Source organism: Ahaetulla prasina, chromosome 4 (assembly GCF_028640845.1).
Source record: "Ahaetulla prasina isolate Xishuangbanna chromosome 4, ASM2864084v1, whole genome shotgun sequence".
NCBI lineage: Eukaryota > Metazoa > Chordata > Lepidosauria > Squamata > Colubridae > Ahaetulla > Ahaetulla prasina.
In genome coordinates, this window is record NC_080542.1 from 19608869 (window position 1) to 19627006 (window position 18138).

At 40.3% G+C, this 18138-nt stretch overlaps 1 protein-coding gene across 1 annotated transcript; it reads right to left on the reverse strand.

Moving 5' to 3' along the window:
- Window positions 1-714: 714 nt before the first annotated feature.
- On the reverse strand, window positions 715-15827 carry LOC131198376 (zinc finger protein OZF-like). Its single transcript, XM_058182947.1, has 2 exons — window positions 15642-15827; window positions 715-12390 (listed from the first exon to the last, which is right to left on the reverse strand). Exons 1-2 carry the CDS (start codon window positions 15694-15696, stop codon window positions 11195-11197), a joined length of 1251 nt encoding a protein of 416 aa, XP_058038930.1. The 5' UTR covers window positions 15697-15827; the 3' UTR covers window positions 715-11194.
- Between the last annotated feature and the right edge of the window lie 2311 nt (window positions 15828-18138).

The window sequence follows — 18138 nt, forward strand, 5'->3', positions numbered from 1 at the left end:
AAAGCACCAGAAGGCAAGGCAAGAAACAATGGATGGAAACAAATCAAGGAGATAAAGCAATCCAGAACTAAGGAGAAATCTCCTAACAGTGAGAACAATTAATCAGTGGAAGGACTTGCCTTCAGAAGTTGTAACTGCTCTACTGCTGTTGAGACTGGACAGCCACTTGTCTGAAATACTTGAGCAAGGGGTTGGAATAGAAGACCTCCAAGGTCTGTGATTCTGTTATATTGCAATTATTTCAGAGTGACTGAATGATCAAAATACATCACGTACCAAAATATACAAGATCAGACAAAGTTTGACTAGAAGGAAATAAAGCTCAGGATATCTCGTGTAGAACCAGTTCACGTAGGATCCTCCAAGTATGAATATTTGGAGTTCCAAAGGGACTAATTTTTTTTAAAAAAATTGTCATGCTTCTTGTGAGAATTTCTGCTATGGGGCTTTTAAAGAAATGCAGTAAGTTACATAAATAATACTACATCAGTGATGCTACTGAATGCTAATAGCAATAGCATTTAGACTTTACAGCCCTCTAAGCTGTTAGCATATTGCCAACAATCTGGCTCGTCGTTTTACGACATTGGAAGATACACTTGATCATCTGATACACTTTTTCACTGACACTTTTTTTGGTAAGCTTTGATGAAAAGAATATTTTGTTTTTACTTTTATAAACTTGACGCACTGCAGACAAAGCTTGAGGCTGTATGAAATTTTTAATGAGTCTTTATTGAGAAACACTGATGAAAGCATATGATTACAATAAATCTGAAACACCATCAGTACAAAATTAATAAAATGCACTAGGGCAAATATTCTATACACAGCCTTTTACTCAATTGTTATTCAAGAGTATCACTAAGGAACTTACTTAACGCATGAAGGACAGGAACGTTTCTATTGCTCTCTATGAAAAGAGTCAGCATAAATGAAAACAAGCCTTTTGTTTATTTACATTTTTAAATAATTTCAGACTATTTTTTTGATGCTCTGTTTTGTGAGTTTTAAGTTAAATGCTATCATGGCAAGTAAAGCAATGTTTTAACATTGCTCTTCAAATTTGTTATAGGGGTTATATAACCCCTCCAATTTTTGGTATCCTATTTCTCCATGGGTGCCAGTTTGGTATAGTAGTGAAAATATCAGCTGAGACTGAGTTCTAGTTTCATGGCTCCCCCCTTAGGCACAAAGCCAGCTGGAAGGAGGAAGGAGGCAATGGCAAATCACTTCTGAAAAACCATTGCAAAGAAAACTGTCACACTTGACCAATCTTCCAGAATTGGACACAATGAAAGAAAGGGGAGGGGAGTATTTCCCTAAATGTACAGTTTTGGGATAACCGGGTTACATCAACTTATTGTTTTGACCGTGTTGGCAATAACGTTTTCTTAAAAATTGAGATGGATTGACCGAAAAATTGGACAAATGACTTCTAAGAATTGTGCAAGATGTGATGTGAATAATTCATGAATCAGTAGAATGCAGTAGGAATTAGTTAAGGCTTTAAAACCAGCGAACTATATCTACAGATAGTCCTCGACTTATAACAATTCATTTTAGTAACTGTTACAACAACACTGAAATCTTTTTCACATGGGAATGTTGCAGCATTCCCATGGTTATGTGATAACTTTTTGCAACTCTCTGGCAAGCAAAGTCAATGGGGAAGCCAGATTCATTTAGAATAGAATAGAATAGAATTTTTTATTGGCCAAGTGTGATTGGACACACAAGAAATTTGTCTTGGTGCATATGCTCTCAGTGTATGTAAAAGAAAAGATACGTTCATCAAGGTACATTTACAACACAAGTGATGGTCAATATATCAATATAAATCATAAGGATTGCCAGCAACAAAGTTACAGTCATACAGTCATAAGTGGAAAGAGATTGGTGATGGGAACGATGAGAAGATTAATAGTAGTGCAGATTTAGTAAATAGTTTGACAGTGTTGAGGGAATTATTTGTTTAGCAGAGTGATAGCCTTCGGGAAAAAACTATTCTTGTGTCTAGTTGTTCTGGTGTGCAGTGCTCTATAGCGTCGTTTTGAGGGTAGGAGTTGAAACAGTTTATGTCCTGGATGTGAGGGATCTGTAAATATTTTCATGGTCCTCTTCTTGATTCGTGCAGTATACAGGTCCTCAATGGAAGGCAGGTTGGTAGCAATTATTTTTTCTGCAGTTCTAATTATCCTCTGAAGTCTGTGTCTTTCTTGTTGGATTGCAGAACCGAACCAGACAGTTATAGAGGTGCAAATGACAGACTCAATAATTGCTCTGTAGAACTGAATCAGCAGCTCCTTGGGCAGTTTGAGCTTACTGAGTTGGCGCAGAAGGAACATTCTTTGTTGTCCTTTTTTGATGATGTTTTTGATGTTAGCTGTCTATTTTAGATCATGTGATATGATAGAACTTAGAAATTTAAAGGTTTCTACTGTTGATACTGTGTTGTCAAGTATTGTGAGAAGTGGAAATATAGAAGGGTTTCTCCTAATGTCTACCACCATTTCTACAGTTTTGAGTGTGTTCAGTTTCAGATTGTTTTGGTTGCACCACAAGGCTAGTCGTTCAACCTCTCGTCTATATGCGGATTCGTCATTGTCTCAAATGAGACCAATCACTGTTGTGTCATCTGCAAACTTCAGTAACTTAACAAATGGATCGTTGGAGATGCAGTCACTGGTATACAGAGAGAAGTGGGGAGAGCAAACAGTCTTGGGGGGGGGGCTGTGCTAATTGTACAGGTATTTGATGTGATCTTGCTTAGCTTCACCTGCTGCTTCCTGTTTGTTAGGAAGCTTGTGATCCACTTACAAGTCTGTTCTGGTACTTGTAGCTGGTTTAGCTTAGTTAGAAGAGTGTCTGGAATGATGGTATTGAATGCTGAACTAAAGTCTACAAAGAGGACCCTTGCATAGGTCTTTGGAGACTCAAGATGTTGTAGGATGTAGTGCAGAGCCATATTAACAGCATCATCTGTTGATCTATTTGCTCGGTATGCAAATTGCAAGGGGTCTAACAGCAGATCCGTGATGGTTTTCAAGTAGGAAAGCACTAGCCTTTCAAAGGTTTTCATGACCACAGATGTTAAAGCAACTGGTCTGTAGTCATTCAGTTCCTTGGTGGTGAGCTTCTTCGGCACTGGGATGATGGTAGAGCGTTTGAAACAAGAAGGAACATAGCACATCTCTAGTGATTTATTAAAAATATGGGTGAAGATGGGGGCCAATTGGTCAGCACAGACTTTTAAGCAAGAAGGCGTTATCTTGTCTGGGCCTGGAGCTTTTCCTGGCTTTTGTCTGTGAAATAGGTCCTGCACTTCCTTTTCTGTGATAACTAGGGGTTGTGAACCCAATAAAATGGGGTCAGTTGTAGGAGGCTTGGCTGTTGTTGGTATGTCTGAGATGGGGGTTGTGGAGATAGGTGGCTATAGTTTCCTTTCAAACCTGCAGTAAAACTCATTCAGATCATCTGCCAGTTGTTGATTACCTTCAGCCCGGAAAGGATGTTTGCCATAACCGGTGATATTTTTAAGAGTTTTCCATATGTTTGCTGGTTCATTTGCTGAAAACTGATTCTTTAGCTTTTCAGAGTAGCTTCTTTTTGCTACTCTGATCTCCTTTGTTAGTGCATTTCTGGCCTGATTGTACAGCATTTTATCACCTTTTCTGTAGGTTTCCTCTTTGGAATGTCGTAGTTAAGTTTAGGTGTGAACCAAGGTTTGTTGTTACTGTATATTTGCAAGTTCCTTGTAGGTACACATAGGTCTTCACAGAAGCTGACATATGATGTTACAGTATCTGTGAGTTCATCCAGGTCTGCAGAGGTATCTTCAAAAATATTCCAATCAGTGCAGTCAAAGCATGTCTGTAGCTTTAATTTTGACTCCTTCGTCCAGATCTTCACTGATTTAATTGTTGGTTTTGTGGTTTTAAGTCTTTGCCTGTAAGCAGGTACAAGGTGAATCATGCAATGATCTGAGTGTCCTACAGCTGCACGTGGTAAAGACCAATAAGCATCTTTTAGTGTTGTATAGCAATGGTCTAGAGTATTCTTGCCTCTGGTGGGACAATTGACATGCTGAAAGTATTTTTTTTTATTTGCATTTATATCCCGCCCTTTTCCGAAGACTCAGGGCGGCTTACACTATGTTAGCAATAGTCTTCATTCTATTTGTATATTTATATACAAAGTCAACTTATTGCCCCCAACAATCTAGGTCCTCATTTTACCTACCTTATAAAGGATAGAAGGCTAAGTCAACCTTGGGCCTGGTGGGACTAGAACCCGCAGTAATTGCAGGCAGCTGCTGTTAATAACAGACTGCATTAGCAGCCTGAGCCACAGAGGCCCATTTTGGTAGCTCTTTCCTTAAGTTTGCCTTGTTTAGATCCCCCAGAACAATGGCCAGTGAATCAGGGTGTTTGGCTTCAGCCTCCATGATTTGGTCAGCTAGAGTTCGTAATGCCTTGTTTACACAGGCTTGTGGTGGAACATAAACAGCAATTAGAAGAAATGAGAAAAATTCACGAGGCGAATAGTATGGTTTGCAGTTGATAATTAAAGTCTCTAAATTGTTGTCACAGAATTTGTAAATTATTTTAAAATCTTGACACCAGTTGTTGTTAATATATAGGCATAAGCCTCCTCCTTTCTTTTTACCAGATGTTTCTGTAATCCTGTCTGATCATTCAATCTGAAACCCTGGAGTGTTCAGGCTGCTATCTTCAATTGATTCATTTAACCAGGTTTCAGAGAAGCATAGGACTGCTGAATTGCGAAAATCAGAATAGTATTTGTTTAAGAGGAGTATTTCATCCATCTTATTTGCAAGTGAGTGTATATTTGTTAGGAAAATTGAAGGCAGAGGAGTTTTAATGCGATTTCTTAATCTGTTTAAGATCCCAGCTCGTTTATCTCTCTTCCTTTGCTTCCGTCGTTTGGTTTTTTTTAGTAATCCATGGCTCTGTGGGAATTGCCTCCTCCTGTGTTAGAATCTCCTCCGTGTTTGTAAAGACAGGTGGGGGTGAGATCAAAGAAAGCTGCTCCTTAAAGAAATGTTGCTTAATTTTTAGCAGATGGTCTCGTGAGTAGGAAATCCGTAGTGAGTCACAGAGAACAATTAGAAATAAAGAAACCATTAGAGAGCATTTCACCGAGGCAGCCTTCCTCAGCGCCATCTTGAATTTAACAACCATGTTACTAACTTAACAAGTGCAATGATTCACCTAACTATGGCAAGAAAGGTCGTGAAATGGGGCAAAACTCACTTAACAATGGTCTTGCTTAGCAATGGAAATTTTTTTGGGGGGGGCAGTTGTGGTTGTAAGTCGAGGACTATGTTTCCATGTCATCATGACTTTAGTGTGAGAAAGTGAGATGATAAATGTAGTTACTCCAGTACAGACCAATTATGTAACTGATACAAGATTTGTGTGTGCACCCACCTTAGCTATCCAAAAGAAAAATTCAATAGGCTTGCACATTATGTCCATGACTAAATTATTTTATCAACTGATTGGAAAGTCATTATTTTTAGCAAAGTGATTCTTTGCAATGTCTGAGTGAGAAATGGAGATGTAACACAGTATTGGAACAGCAGGTAGAAATGATTATAGGGCCTTTTTGTGCACTGAAGCACAGCTACTTAGGCTAACAAAATTCCTGGGGACAGAAATGGGTGCAACGCTGAACATGCCAGGGTGTTCTACAATTACAGGTAGTCCTCGATTTACGATAATCGAGCCCAAAATTTCTGTTGCTAATTAAGATATTTGTTAAGTGTGTTTTGCCTCATTTTATGACCTTTCTTAACATAGATGTTAAGTGAATCACCACAGTTGATAAGTTAGTAACCCGGTTGTTAAGAGAATCTGGTTTCCCTATTGACTTCGCTTGTCAGAAGGTCGCAAAAGGGGATTATGTGATCTTGGGACATAGCAAGTCATAAGTATGAACCAGTTGCCAAGCATCTGAATTTTGATCACATGATCATGGGGATGCTGCAAAGATTGGAACTGTGAAAGACAGACATAAGTCACTTTTTTCAGTATGATTGTAACCTTGTACAGTCACTAAATGAACGGTTATAAGTCAAGGACTACCTGTATTGTCCTATCTCTAGGAATTTCAAGGCTTTTGTTCTATTATTGCTGGTGGTTAAACACATCACAAGACTGAAACCAATTTTACAACCTTTTGTGTGATAGTCATTAAGCGGATATTGCGGTCGTAAAGCAAGTCATTTGTTCTGAAGTGAATCCATTACTCACAATGGGAGTATTTTTGCTGAAACTTGGAAGTAAAAGCCAGTTTCTAGAAAAACAAAAATAAAAAACCCAACCCTATAATGTGACCGGGGGACAGTGCAAATAGCTGTTAAATGTGGATCAGTTGCTGAGCAACCCAAATGCGATCATGTGACTGCAATGAGAATTTCAGATCTGGGTTATAAGCACCCCTGGGCAGGCCCTTTATTGTTAAGCCACCCATCATAAATTGAGGACTACCTGTCTTTTTTCTGCCCTCACTAAAGCGGGAATCTGTGAAACTCACAGTTCTCACTACATTGTAAATATCCCTCCAGCGGTTTTTGTTTCGAAAAGGAATGATTTCACCATCGTATAATTCCTCTGCCCAAACACGCAACTGTCATTATGAAGGAATCAAGCTGAAAACTGATCTATTCCAATGTTGTCACATAATACTAGGACCAGATCACACCCTAATTTTCAAACATGTTACCTGATAGGGGGAAGTTCCGTCTCAATGATTGAAACACTAGTTTCTGTGGAAATGACTAAGTTACAGGTACGTGTGTCAGGTAGGCTTCTTCATTATTTAACTGTAGAATAGCATTTGGTTTCATTTTGTTTTCATCCTGGTTCTTACGAATGAAGTTCTGAAGCTAATTCAAGAACATTGACTATAAAAAAAATACCACCCAAATTTGTCAACGATCTGATGACTGACTTAATTAATGAGAAGCTCATACGTGCCTTTTGGAGGTCACTACTTTGTCTATTGCTCACTTCTTGAGATGAGTCCAAGAGATGTCATAGTCTCACCACTAATGATGGTTCCTCCTACCCATGATTTTTGTAGTAGAGGGTACACAGAGCTTGGAATGGATCCAGCACAAGTAATCAGCAAAAAAAGTGAACAATCCTATAGCGTTCTGAACAGTTACACCTCTAAAAAGATGGTTCTGCTCCATAATGATAAAAGGGCATTTAGAAGTTTTTACAATTATTCTAAAATTCAGTCAACAGTCAAAATGTCTCTATTCTCAGACAGAATTTTACACTCTTGACTGTGAAAGGAATTTCTCTGAATAAAAACTGAAAAAAGCATCAATATGGAGTTTTAAATCAGTTCGTAGTTTTCTTGTGGTTATCATAAACTTACCATCTGAATAATGTCAACATTAATGAAACTTCTTGAATGCGTTAATGAATGTTTTCTAGATAATACTGTAATTAGCTCAATGAAAAAACTTCAAAGTACAATTTTACCTTTACTTCAGATTACAAAAAAACAAAAACCCCATGGCCCAGAAAATAAACCTTGCTATGCTTTCCCTGGCTACAGAGCATAAACAAAAAACAAGATCCATAGAAAATCCTTGTTTTTCCACAGAGCAGATGGAAAATTAAAACTCTACGTCATGAGCTGTAGGGTAACAAAAAAACAAAGTTAAGCAAAGTAATTAGTTTTGAGTTTCGTATACCACATACAATAAGTTTAATTCATGACGCGTCCCTAAAGTGCTTTTTTCTGGAGGCAACTGGACTTTCTTGTTCTTTCTTTGAAGACATCTCGTTTCTCATCCAAGAAGCTTCCTCTGACACAATAGTGGGGAATGGAAGGATTTATATTCCTTGTAGACAGCTGGTCATTTGCATCCTCTTAGAAGGTCGTTAAAGCACTTCCACACCATTCAAAGGGTGTTCATCCCAAATTGTATAGCTAAAAGAGGATGATTTCCAATTTGGGATGAGCACCCTTTGAACAGTGTGAGAGTAGAATTTTCTCAAGAGGAAAAAATTGCAGACTAAAAAAGCATCAGTCAGTTGACCCTGAGGTCACAGATAAACCTCCAAGTGCTTTAACAACCCTCTAATACATAGGTATCAAATTTGTGGCATTACATTGCCGTCACATGACATACTGTGACATTTTTTCCCTTTGTGGAGCTAGATGGGTATGGCCTGTGCATGATGCAACCGGCCCACAGGCCCAGGAGTGAAATGCTACTGGTTCAGGATGCTTTGGCCGAACCGGTAGTAAAAAATGCTACTGGTTCGCCAAACCGGTAGTAATTTTTTTAAAAAAAGTTCCAATGATCAACTGAGTGAGGTGTGATTGTTGGAACTTTTTTTTTTTACTTTTTAAGCATTTTTTTCACGGCTTTAAAGTAAAAAAAAAAGTTCCGACGATTGCGCATTGCTCAGCTGATCATTGGAACTTTTTTTTTTTTAACTTTTTAAGCATTTTTTTTTTACTATCAGTTCAGGCAATTAGGTAGTTAAAAAATGCTTTAAAAAAGTAAAATAAAAAGTTCCGACGATTGCACGGCGCAGCTGTGATCGTCGGAACCTTTTTTCTTAAATCTTTTTTTAAAGCATTTTTTACCACCTATTCGGGGGAACCGGTAGTGAAAAATGCTTTAAAACAGTTTTTAAAAAGGTTCCCAAGATCGCGCCACAGCTGATCCCTCCCCCACTGTTCTACTTACCTTCCCAAACCTCCTTTTGCCATGTACTGCGCAAGTACATGCAGCATGCGTTTGGTTCAAACTGTGCAGCATGCGCTTGGCGCGCATGGGCGGCCAGCAAACTGGTAGCAAACTGATTCAGATTTTACCACTGCACAGACCGCCATTTTGACACCCCTGCTTTAAAGGATACAAATAACCAGCTGTCTGCAAAGAATATAAATCCTTCGATTCCCCACTATTCTATCAGAGCTGAAGAAGCTTCTTGGATAAGAAGTAAAATGTCTTCAAAGAAAAAACAAGAAAGTCCAGTTGGCTCCTGAAAAAGTACCTTTGGGACAACCATGACCCTGATGACTGAGAATCTCTACAGATGTTGTGTTAGTTAATATACAGATAGTCCTTGACTTAAAACCACAATTGGGAATTGGGACTTCTATTTTTAACCGATGCGGTTGTTAAATGAATCATGTGACCACACACTGTTTTACAACATTTTTTTACCAGTCGTTATGCAAGTCATGCAGTCATAAGACAAATCTGGCTTCCCCCATTGATTTTACTTGTCAGAAGTCAACCGGGAAGGTTGCAAAATGGCAATCACGTAACTCCAGGAACACAGCAATCATCTTAAATAAATGCTGGTTGCCAAGAACCTGAGTTGCAACCACATCACTGCGCTGGAATTAGTTATCTTTTATTCAGCACCATCGTAACTTCGAGGACTACTTGGAACAAGATGTCAAGTTTCTAACTCTTGACCCTATTGCAAACTGGCTGTAATGGGAACCCTCTGAAGCACCACGGCCTCTGTCATAGGGACATGCACTTACAACAGTTCATTTAGTTACAACAGCACTGAAAGAAGGAACTTATGACCGTTTTTCACACTTACGATCACTGTAGCATTCATGTGGTCACATGATCAAAACTGAGATGCTTGACAACTGACTCGTATTATGAGGGTTGCAGTGTCCCAGGGTCACGTGATCCCCTTTTGCACCTTTCTGACAAGCAAAATCAATGGGGAAGCCAGATTCATTTAATAACCAGCTTTCTAATTTATCAACTGCAGTCATTCACTTAACAGCCGTGGCAAAAAATGCTGTTAAATTTATTTTTATTTTATTTATTTATAATTTAATTTCTATACCGCCCTTCTCCCAAAGGACTCAGGGCAGTTTACAGCCATATTAAAATACAGAGAATAAATAACAAATTTAAAAGAATTTAAAAACAAATATTTAGTAGGCCAAATCAACTAAAACGGTCTTAGACCGACATAAAACCCCTTAAAATAACAATTAAAATACACTTAGGCTAGTCCCTGCTCGATGAAATAATAAAGTCTTCAGTTCCCGTTTGAAGGTCCGGAGGTCGGGGAGTTGGCGTAACCCCGGAGGCAGCTCATTCCAAATGGCTGGTGCTGCCACAGAGAAGGCTCTCCCCCTGGGGGCCGCCAACCGACATTGTTTGGTCGACGGCACCCTGAGAAGGCCCACTCTGTGGGAGCGCACAGGTCATTGGGAGGCTATCGGTGGCAGAAGGCGGTCTCGTAGATATCCCGGTCATAAGAAAACTCCCATTTTACAGCATAAGAAATGTATCACAACCACAGAAATTTTGGGCTTGATTGTGGTCATACGCTGAGGACTACCTATACTGTATAATTAACTAAAAAAACAAACAAACTATAATTTGGGGAAGTAGCTTCTTTAAATGAGGATAAAGGCGGCATCATGAAGTAGACCACCCAACTGTGACATTCACTAAGGTAGAAATATGGGTAGTCTTGACCAGTGGGGGGATTCAAATAATTTAACAACCAGTTGTCTGCCCTAATGATTTCTTCCAACAACCAGTTCACCAAACTGCTCAGAAAGTTAACAACCGGTTCTCCTGAAGTGGTGCAAACTGGCTGAATCCCACCACTGGTCTTGACTTACAACCATGTACCTAGTGACCGTCTGAAGTTACGACAATATGAAAAAAGTGACTTGTCACCGTTTTTCACAGTTATGACTGTTGTAGCATCCCCATGATCATGTGATCAAAATTTGGAAGCTTGGCAACTTGGCATGTATTTAGGACAATTGCAGTGTCCCAGGATCACATTATTCCTTTTTGGGACCTTCTGACATGCAAAATCAATGGGGAAGCCAGATTCAGTTAACAACTGTGTTACCTATTAAACAACTACATTGATTCCCTTAACAACTGTGGCAAGAAAGATCATTAAATGGGGCATAACTCATTTAACAACTGTTTTGCTTAGCAACAGAAGTTTTGGGCTCAATCGTGGTTTTAACGTCAAGGACTATCTCTGTAAGTTGGAGCACCTCAGAAACTGCTTGAATCGTTCAGCAAAAGATGCTATTCTAGGAATCAACCATATTTGGCAACGATTCTGCCTCTGACTGGGATTAGCCTTCTGGGACTTAAAGGCCAGCCACTGGGCCCTGGGATTACACCCTAGGAGAGTAGCATATTAACACTGGTCCCCAAGTTAAGGACAGAAACCTGCTCTTCCCCTGGGTGGACATGGGCCAGGTGACGGGGAAACTGCTGCTTGTATCGGAAAGTTTTCCCACAGGCCGAGCAGGCATAGGGCTTCTCCCCCGTGTGGATTCTCTGGTGTTTGACCAATTTGGAGTTGACATAGAAGCCTCGGCCACACTGGGGACACTTGTAGGGTTTTTCCCCAGTGTGGATCCTCTGGTGCTCGATCAGAGACGAGCTTTGAGAGAAGCACTTCCCGCACTCCTCGCACCGGTAGGGCCGTTCTCCGGTGTGGACGCGGTTGTGCGAGACGAGGTGGGTCTTCTTCTTGAAGCGCTTCCCGCAAAGGGGGCAGGGGAAGGGCTTCTCCCCCGAGTGGGTGCGCTCGTGCTTCAGCAGATTGGAGCTGAGCGAGAAGCGCTTCCCGCAGAGGGCACAGCTGTATGGCTTCTCGCCCGAGTGGGTGCGCAAGTGCTTCACCAGGTTGGAGGTACGGCTGAAGGCCTTTCCGCACTCCCGGCAGGGGAAAGGAGTCTCTCCCGTGTGGGTGCGCTGGTGCTCGGTCAGAGCGGAGCTGCGGCTGAAGCCCCGGCCGCATTCAGGGCAGGCGAAGGGCTTCTCGCCTGTGTGGATCCTCTGATGGCCCATCAGGGTGGAGCTTTGGGAGAATCGTTTCCCGCACACATTGCACACAAAGGGCCGCTCCCCTGTGTGGATTCTCTGGTGCTCGATGAGCACAGAGCTCTGCGAGAAACACTTTCCACACTCCGTGCAATGGAAGGGCTTGTTTACCACCTTCTGGGGTGTGGAAGGCGGAAGAGGAGGTGGCGGTTCCAGGATGCCCAGGAGGTTGATGAAACCTGGAGGATCTTGGGAAACCTCTTTCATCCGGCGTCTTCTCACCTGGCTTCTCCATCTCTGGCCTTCTATCTTGGCTTGGTTTTGACAATCGTCAGCTCTTGAATAGCTATCGGGGATATCAAGCTCTGCCTGCTCTTTCCCACCTGCATTAATGACACCTCTTGGTCTTCCTTCTCTCTCTATGCTCCCCAGCATTAAGGCTCTCTGCTCCCCGCTCAGAGTAGCTTCTGGGTCCTGCTTCTCTAGCCATCCTTCTGGTGCTTCCTTCTTGAGATCTTCCATCTCAAGAAGATTTCCAACCCCAACACCTGCAGAGAGTAGAAAAAATAAAAGAGTACAGGTAGTTCTCAACTTGCAACATTCATTTAGTGACCGTTCGAAGTTACAGTGGCACTGAATAAAGTGACTTACGAATAGTTTTCACACTTAATGATCATTGCAGCATCCCCATGGTCATGTGATCAAAATTCAGACACTTGGCATGTACAGGTAGCCCTCAACTTATGTCCACAATTGAGCCCAAAATTTATGTTGCAAAGTGAGAAATTTGTTAAGTGGATTTTGCCCCATTTTATCACCTTTCTTACCTAACATTTGTTAAGTGAATCATTGCAGTTGTTAAATTAGTAATAGGGTAATACAGGTAAGTGAATCTGCTTTTCTCATTGACTTTCCTTGTGAGAAGGTCGCAAAAGAGGATTATATAACTCTGGGACACTGCAACCATAATAAATGTGAGTCAATTGTCAAGCATCCAAATGTAAATCACATAACTTTGGGGATGAAAAATGGTCATCGGTCACTTTTTTCAGTGCTATTGTAACTTTAAACAGTGACTAAACAAACTGTTGTAACTCAAGGACTACCAGTATTTATGTCAATTAAACTGTTCTGGGGTCACATGATCCCATTTTAACCCTCCCAGCCAACTTCTGTCAAGCAAAGTCAATGGGGGAAGCCAGATTAGCTTAGTGACTGCATGATTCATGTAACAACTGCAGTCATTCGTTTAACAATTGTGACAAAAATGGTCGTAAAATGGGACAAAAAACTCACTTAACAGCTGCCTTGCTGTTGTAAATCAAGGACTACCTTGATTTACAGATATCACTTTCTGCTAACTGGAGCCATTTTTTGCGTGGAAAATAATGGAATATGGAAAATAATCTCGTATCCAAAACAGGTCTCTGTGATGCACTTGCTCCTTGACACCCAGGGAGCTTTCCATTCAAACCTTCCACTCCAGTATTCAGTGGCCAAAATCGCATAGTTTTCCTAAATATGGGGCATATTTGGGAGGAGGGCAGCTTGACGCCTCACTTTTTAAGTGGCAAGGAATTCTAGAAGAACCTTCTCAAAGTGGGTGTCTCAAGATATGAAGGGCTGCACTTTCCAAACACCAGCCAGTATGGCTAGTGGCTCAGATGACTGGGGATTGTGGATGTTGTAGCTCTCATAATCTTGTTGAGTCCTTGGTGGTCCTTGAGCTTGGTGGCTTTCTTAGAATATAATTTTTTTTTATTGGCCAAGTGTGATTGGACACACAAGGAATTTGTCTTGGTGCATATGCTCTCAGTGTACATAAAAGAAAAGTTACCTTCATCAAGGTACAACATTTACAACACTTAATGATAGTCATAAGGTACAAATCTAACACTTAATGATACAACACTTAATGATAGTCATAGGCTACAATGTTCTTGCAGACAATTCACTACCAATTTCATTAAAATCAAAGAAATTTCATTTCATTTCATTATCAGTGTCCTGATAGCAGTGTTCCAATATCTCAGGGGCTGCCACAAAGAAGGAGGGATCAATTCTCCAAAGCACCAGAGGGAAGGACAAGAAGCAATGGGTGGAAACTAATCAAGGAGAAAACCACCCTAGAACTAAGGAGAAGTTAACCTGACAGTTAGAACAATTAATCAGTGGAGCGACTTGCCTCCAGAAGTTGTGGGTGCTCCCAACACTGGAGGCTTTTAAGCAGAGATTGGACAACCATTTGTCTGAAATGGTATACGATTTCCTGCTTGAGCATGGGACTGGACTAGAAGACCTCCAAGGTCCCTTCCAACTGTTATTCCGCATTTATGATGTTATCTAATTAGGTAATGAAATGTCTACAAGAAAACAGCAAGCTCAGAGAGCACCAAGGACCCTACAGTTCAATCCTGAGCTATAAATAATCTCTTCTATAGCTCCCATAATCTTTTTACAATCTATATATTGTTGTAGAAAGCACAAGGCTGCAGGCGTCAGACAGGGAATTTTTTTAAAAAATTTACATTTATATCCCGCCCTTCTCCGAAGACTCAGGGCGGCTTACATTGTGTAAGGCGAATCTTGTAACTAGGATCTTCATTGGGAACATAAATCCAAATAACAGAAAACAGAATTACAGAAGATACATCTCAACATGGCAGATTCTTCTACAGCAGGGGTGTCAAACTTAAGGTGCTTAGATATGGCCTGCAGGGCCACCCTGAAAACAATGAAGGACTGGCCCGCAATGCCTCTGCCAGTGAAAACAGAGCTCAGGAGAGCCACCGCAGAGGGTTGCAGGAGGATGTTGTAGCCATTGGAAGAGCACTTGAGCCACCACAGGCGCCCCCGACATGAATGACTTTGAGTTGGTCACCCCAGACCACCCCCACAAAGTCAAACACAACCCTGATGTGGCCCTCAATGAAATTGAGTTTGACACCCCTGCTCTACAGTTACCAGAAGGCAGGAAGTATGTGGCATTGTTTCGCCACACACCTTAGATTAGCCAGTCTAATTTTCTGGATGTGCACTACAGAGTGAATCCCTGTATTGCATACCAAGCTGACATGTCATACACCAGGTTGTGGCTCTGTGCATCATTCTATCATAAGCTATGACATTCAACTCATCTATGGCTGAAGGCAGCTGCCACCTGACCTTAAGATGTTGATTGGGCCGTTTGAAAGCAAATGCAAGAGGAGCATTCATCCTGCAAAATTTAATTTAAACAAGCAGATGGCAAGAACCATTCCAAATCTTGAATCTTTTTAGCACAATGCAACAAACAAGGATAGGTTTCAAAAGAGGAAACAGAAAAAAATTGCAAATTTTGAAGAGCTGCATCTTTGCAATTTCTGACATGCTGGAGTCTTGGGCAACCAAACAATCTACTAAATGTTTTCCTGTATTTAGCTTTTCTAACCAGCCAATTGCTCTTCCATTGTGGTATAGAGATAGTTGAAAGAAACAATTCTAACCCCACACCGAGAGTATAAATTTTACATATATATATATAAATTAATCTGCTGCCTGTCATATTTTGTTGAAAACACTCCTGTTTTAAAATATCCCTTCCATCTCCGCTGTTTCATTTCCTCATTTCTCAACACTCCTCCCAAATGCCTGGCTGTCAATTATAGAGCTTAAAACCTATTTCTCATACTTGCGTAGACAAGAAAGGAGCCCTTAAAACAGTTATGATCTCGTCTTAAAGGAATCAGCAGCTTCTGGCGGTTTGCTCCGCTCCGCTTCCAATGGCTTCAGGCTCCTTAGATGAGATCTTTATTCTTACCTTTGTCTCTGGATTCCTCCCTTTCCTCCGACCCTCCTAAAGGCTCCCCTTCCATCCCAAGACCGCCCTCGTATCCTAGAAAACGGGACTCTGCGAAATCCTCACACTTTTGCTTTTCGTTTCCTAAGGCAACAATCAAGAGCAGTTGCAAAACACCAGGCAGTTATCACAATCCTGCGGCTTTGCAAATGGGTAATGCCTACAGAAGGATAAGAGGGAACCCAGTGATGACGTCATATCCTTGAAGTTCACATGATGCAGGGGGAAATTAACAGAGGGGCGGGGGAGAATCTTGGGGGCAGGTTGCTAGGAAACCAAAGGAAACCCCCAAGATAAGGACCTAAAAAGGGTGGGGGAGGGGATGGGGGAATGAGGACTTTGCTTCGGATACATGGCAAAAGATGAGAACAGCCCCCCCCCCCTTTGTTGCTTCTTCTTTTCATACTGGCAGAAATTCAACAGGAGAAGAATTTACATGGCACAGCTTCGTCGAGGAATCTGCCTACCCCATATATACCCTGCTTGTTTTTGCAGCTGTCGAACACAAAAAAACTAAATGTGCCTTTTTAGAACATGGGGGATTTTAAGAGTCTGCAGAATCTCAGTAAAGTTTTGGAGACTTTTAATTTGCGTCTTGCTTGAATTAGGGGAATGGACCCAAATCTCAGCACCCCAGGGCACAGAAGGAAGAAGGGTACCAATAGAGGAGAATGTTGGTAGCTCAGGGTTGTTTTTATTTAATATCCTATGACTATCACTGTGTTGTATCTTAGGATTTATGATGATTGTGTTTTATGATTATGATCATGATTTATAACTTGTTGCTTTTATGTACACTGAGAGTTTCTGCACCAGAGACAAATTCCTTGTGTGTCCAATCACATTTGGCCAATAAAAAATATTCTGTTCTACTCTACTCTACTCTACTCTACTCTACTCTACTCTACTCTACTCTACTCTACTCTACTCTACTCTACTCTACTCTATTCTTTTCTTTCCTTGGTGCTCGCTGAGCTTGGTTATTTTGCTGCAGACATTTCATTACCCAAACTAGATAACACCATGGTAGCATTGATGATATGACCTAGTTTGGATAATGAAATGTCTGCAACGAAACAACCAAGTTCAGAGAGGACTTCTCAAGGAAGAAGAGTGCTGGAGTTTTTGTTTTTTCTTCTTCTTTCAACATTTGCTATTCCACAGTTGTAGACACCCCATTTCCTCTTGCAGTAGGTCATATGATTTAAAAATACAACTGGCAAACGATTTAAAAATACAATTAGTTCAAAGTATCCAACACCCCTATTCGCCTATGAATTATTTTGTTTTAAATGTCCTAGTGTATAAATTCAATATAAAACTCTGGAACAATTTATAATAGCATATATACCAACTGGTTGATACGATTGTTCCTTCTTTACAGGCTGGGGTCCACACCAGGAGAAGTTACTGCAAATAAGTTTTGGCTTTTACTTCATTTATCAAAGCCAGTTTTCTAAAAGAAAAAAAATTGTAACTGGCTTTCAGATTTATCAATTTATCAGAGTATTAATATGCTTTGATATAGAACATTTGTATTGGTCAATAAGATGTAATATACTGTACAATCACATACAACCACAATTTATGTTGACCTCCCACCATTTTATATATAGAATTGGCATGATAAAATAAGGCCAGTGGTTCCATTGTGAAATGACAGAAGATAAAAGATATCCTTGATGAGTTGCACAAAGCATATAAATAGATGAAGCAATAATCCTATTTGCAATCCTATAGGTTACAGTGTGTTATTATATTACAATGTATTATAATAACACATTGTAATCCACTTAATTAAAAAAAGGAAATCTATGCTTAGCAAAAGGTTGCTCCAAAACACTTTTTTTAAGCCTTCAAAAATTATACTGTTTAGGTTCAAGTCTAGAAAGTGGAAGACTGTGAGTTCAAATGCTGTCTTAACCATGAAAGCCAGCTGGGTGACTTTGGGCCAGTCACTCTCTCTCAGCCCACTCCCACCTCACAGGATTGTTGTTGTGAGGAAAATAGAAGGAGGAAGGTATGTTGGATATGTTTGCTGCCTTGTGTTATTTGTAAAAATAATAAAGGCAGGATGCAAATACATAAACAGATAACATAAATGCTGTAATACTGGCTTATTTTAAGCCAATTACTGGGAGATGAAATCCACACAAGTTGTTGAGGTTGAGACACACTGGTTTATATCACAATAATATAAATAACAATTATTGCTGGTTCTGATTTTTCTGAGTGTTTACTTAAAATGTCAACTAATAATGTGATATTATCACCCTTTTATAAAACCAGATTGCCCAGCTGACAGCACAGTAATATCTAGGTTAGGCTTGTTTATTTATTAATTAATAGAATTTCCCATCCTTCCTTCCCCCCAAAAATAAATTGACTCAAGGCAGCTTACAGAACTTAAATATACAACACAATACTCAATCTATATAATAATCAAAATAGTTAATCT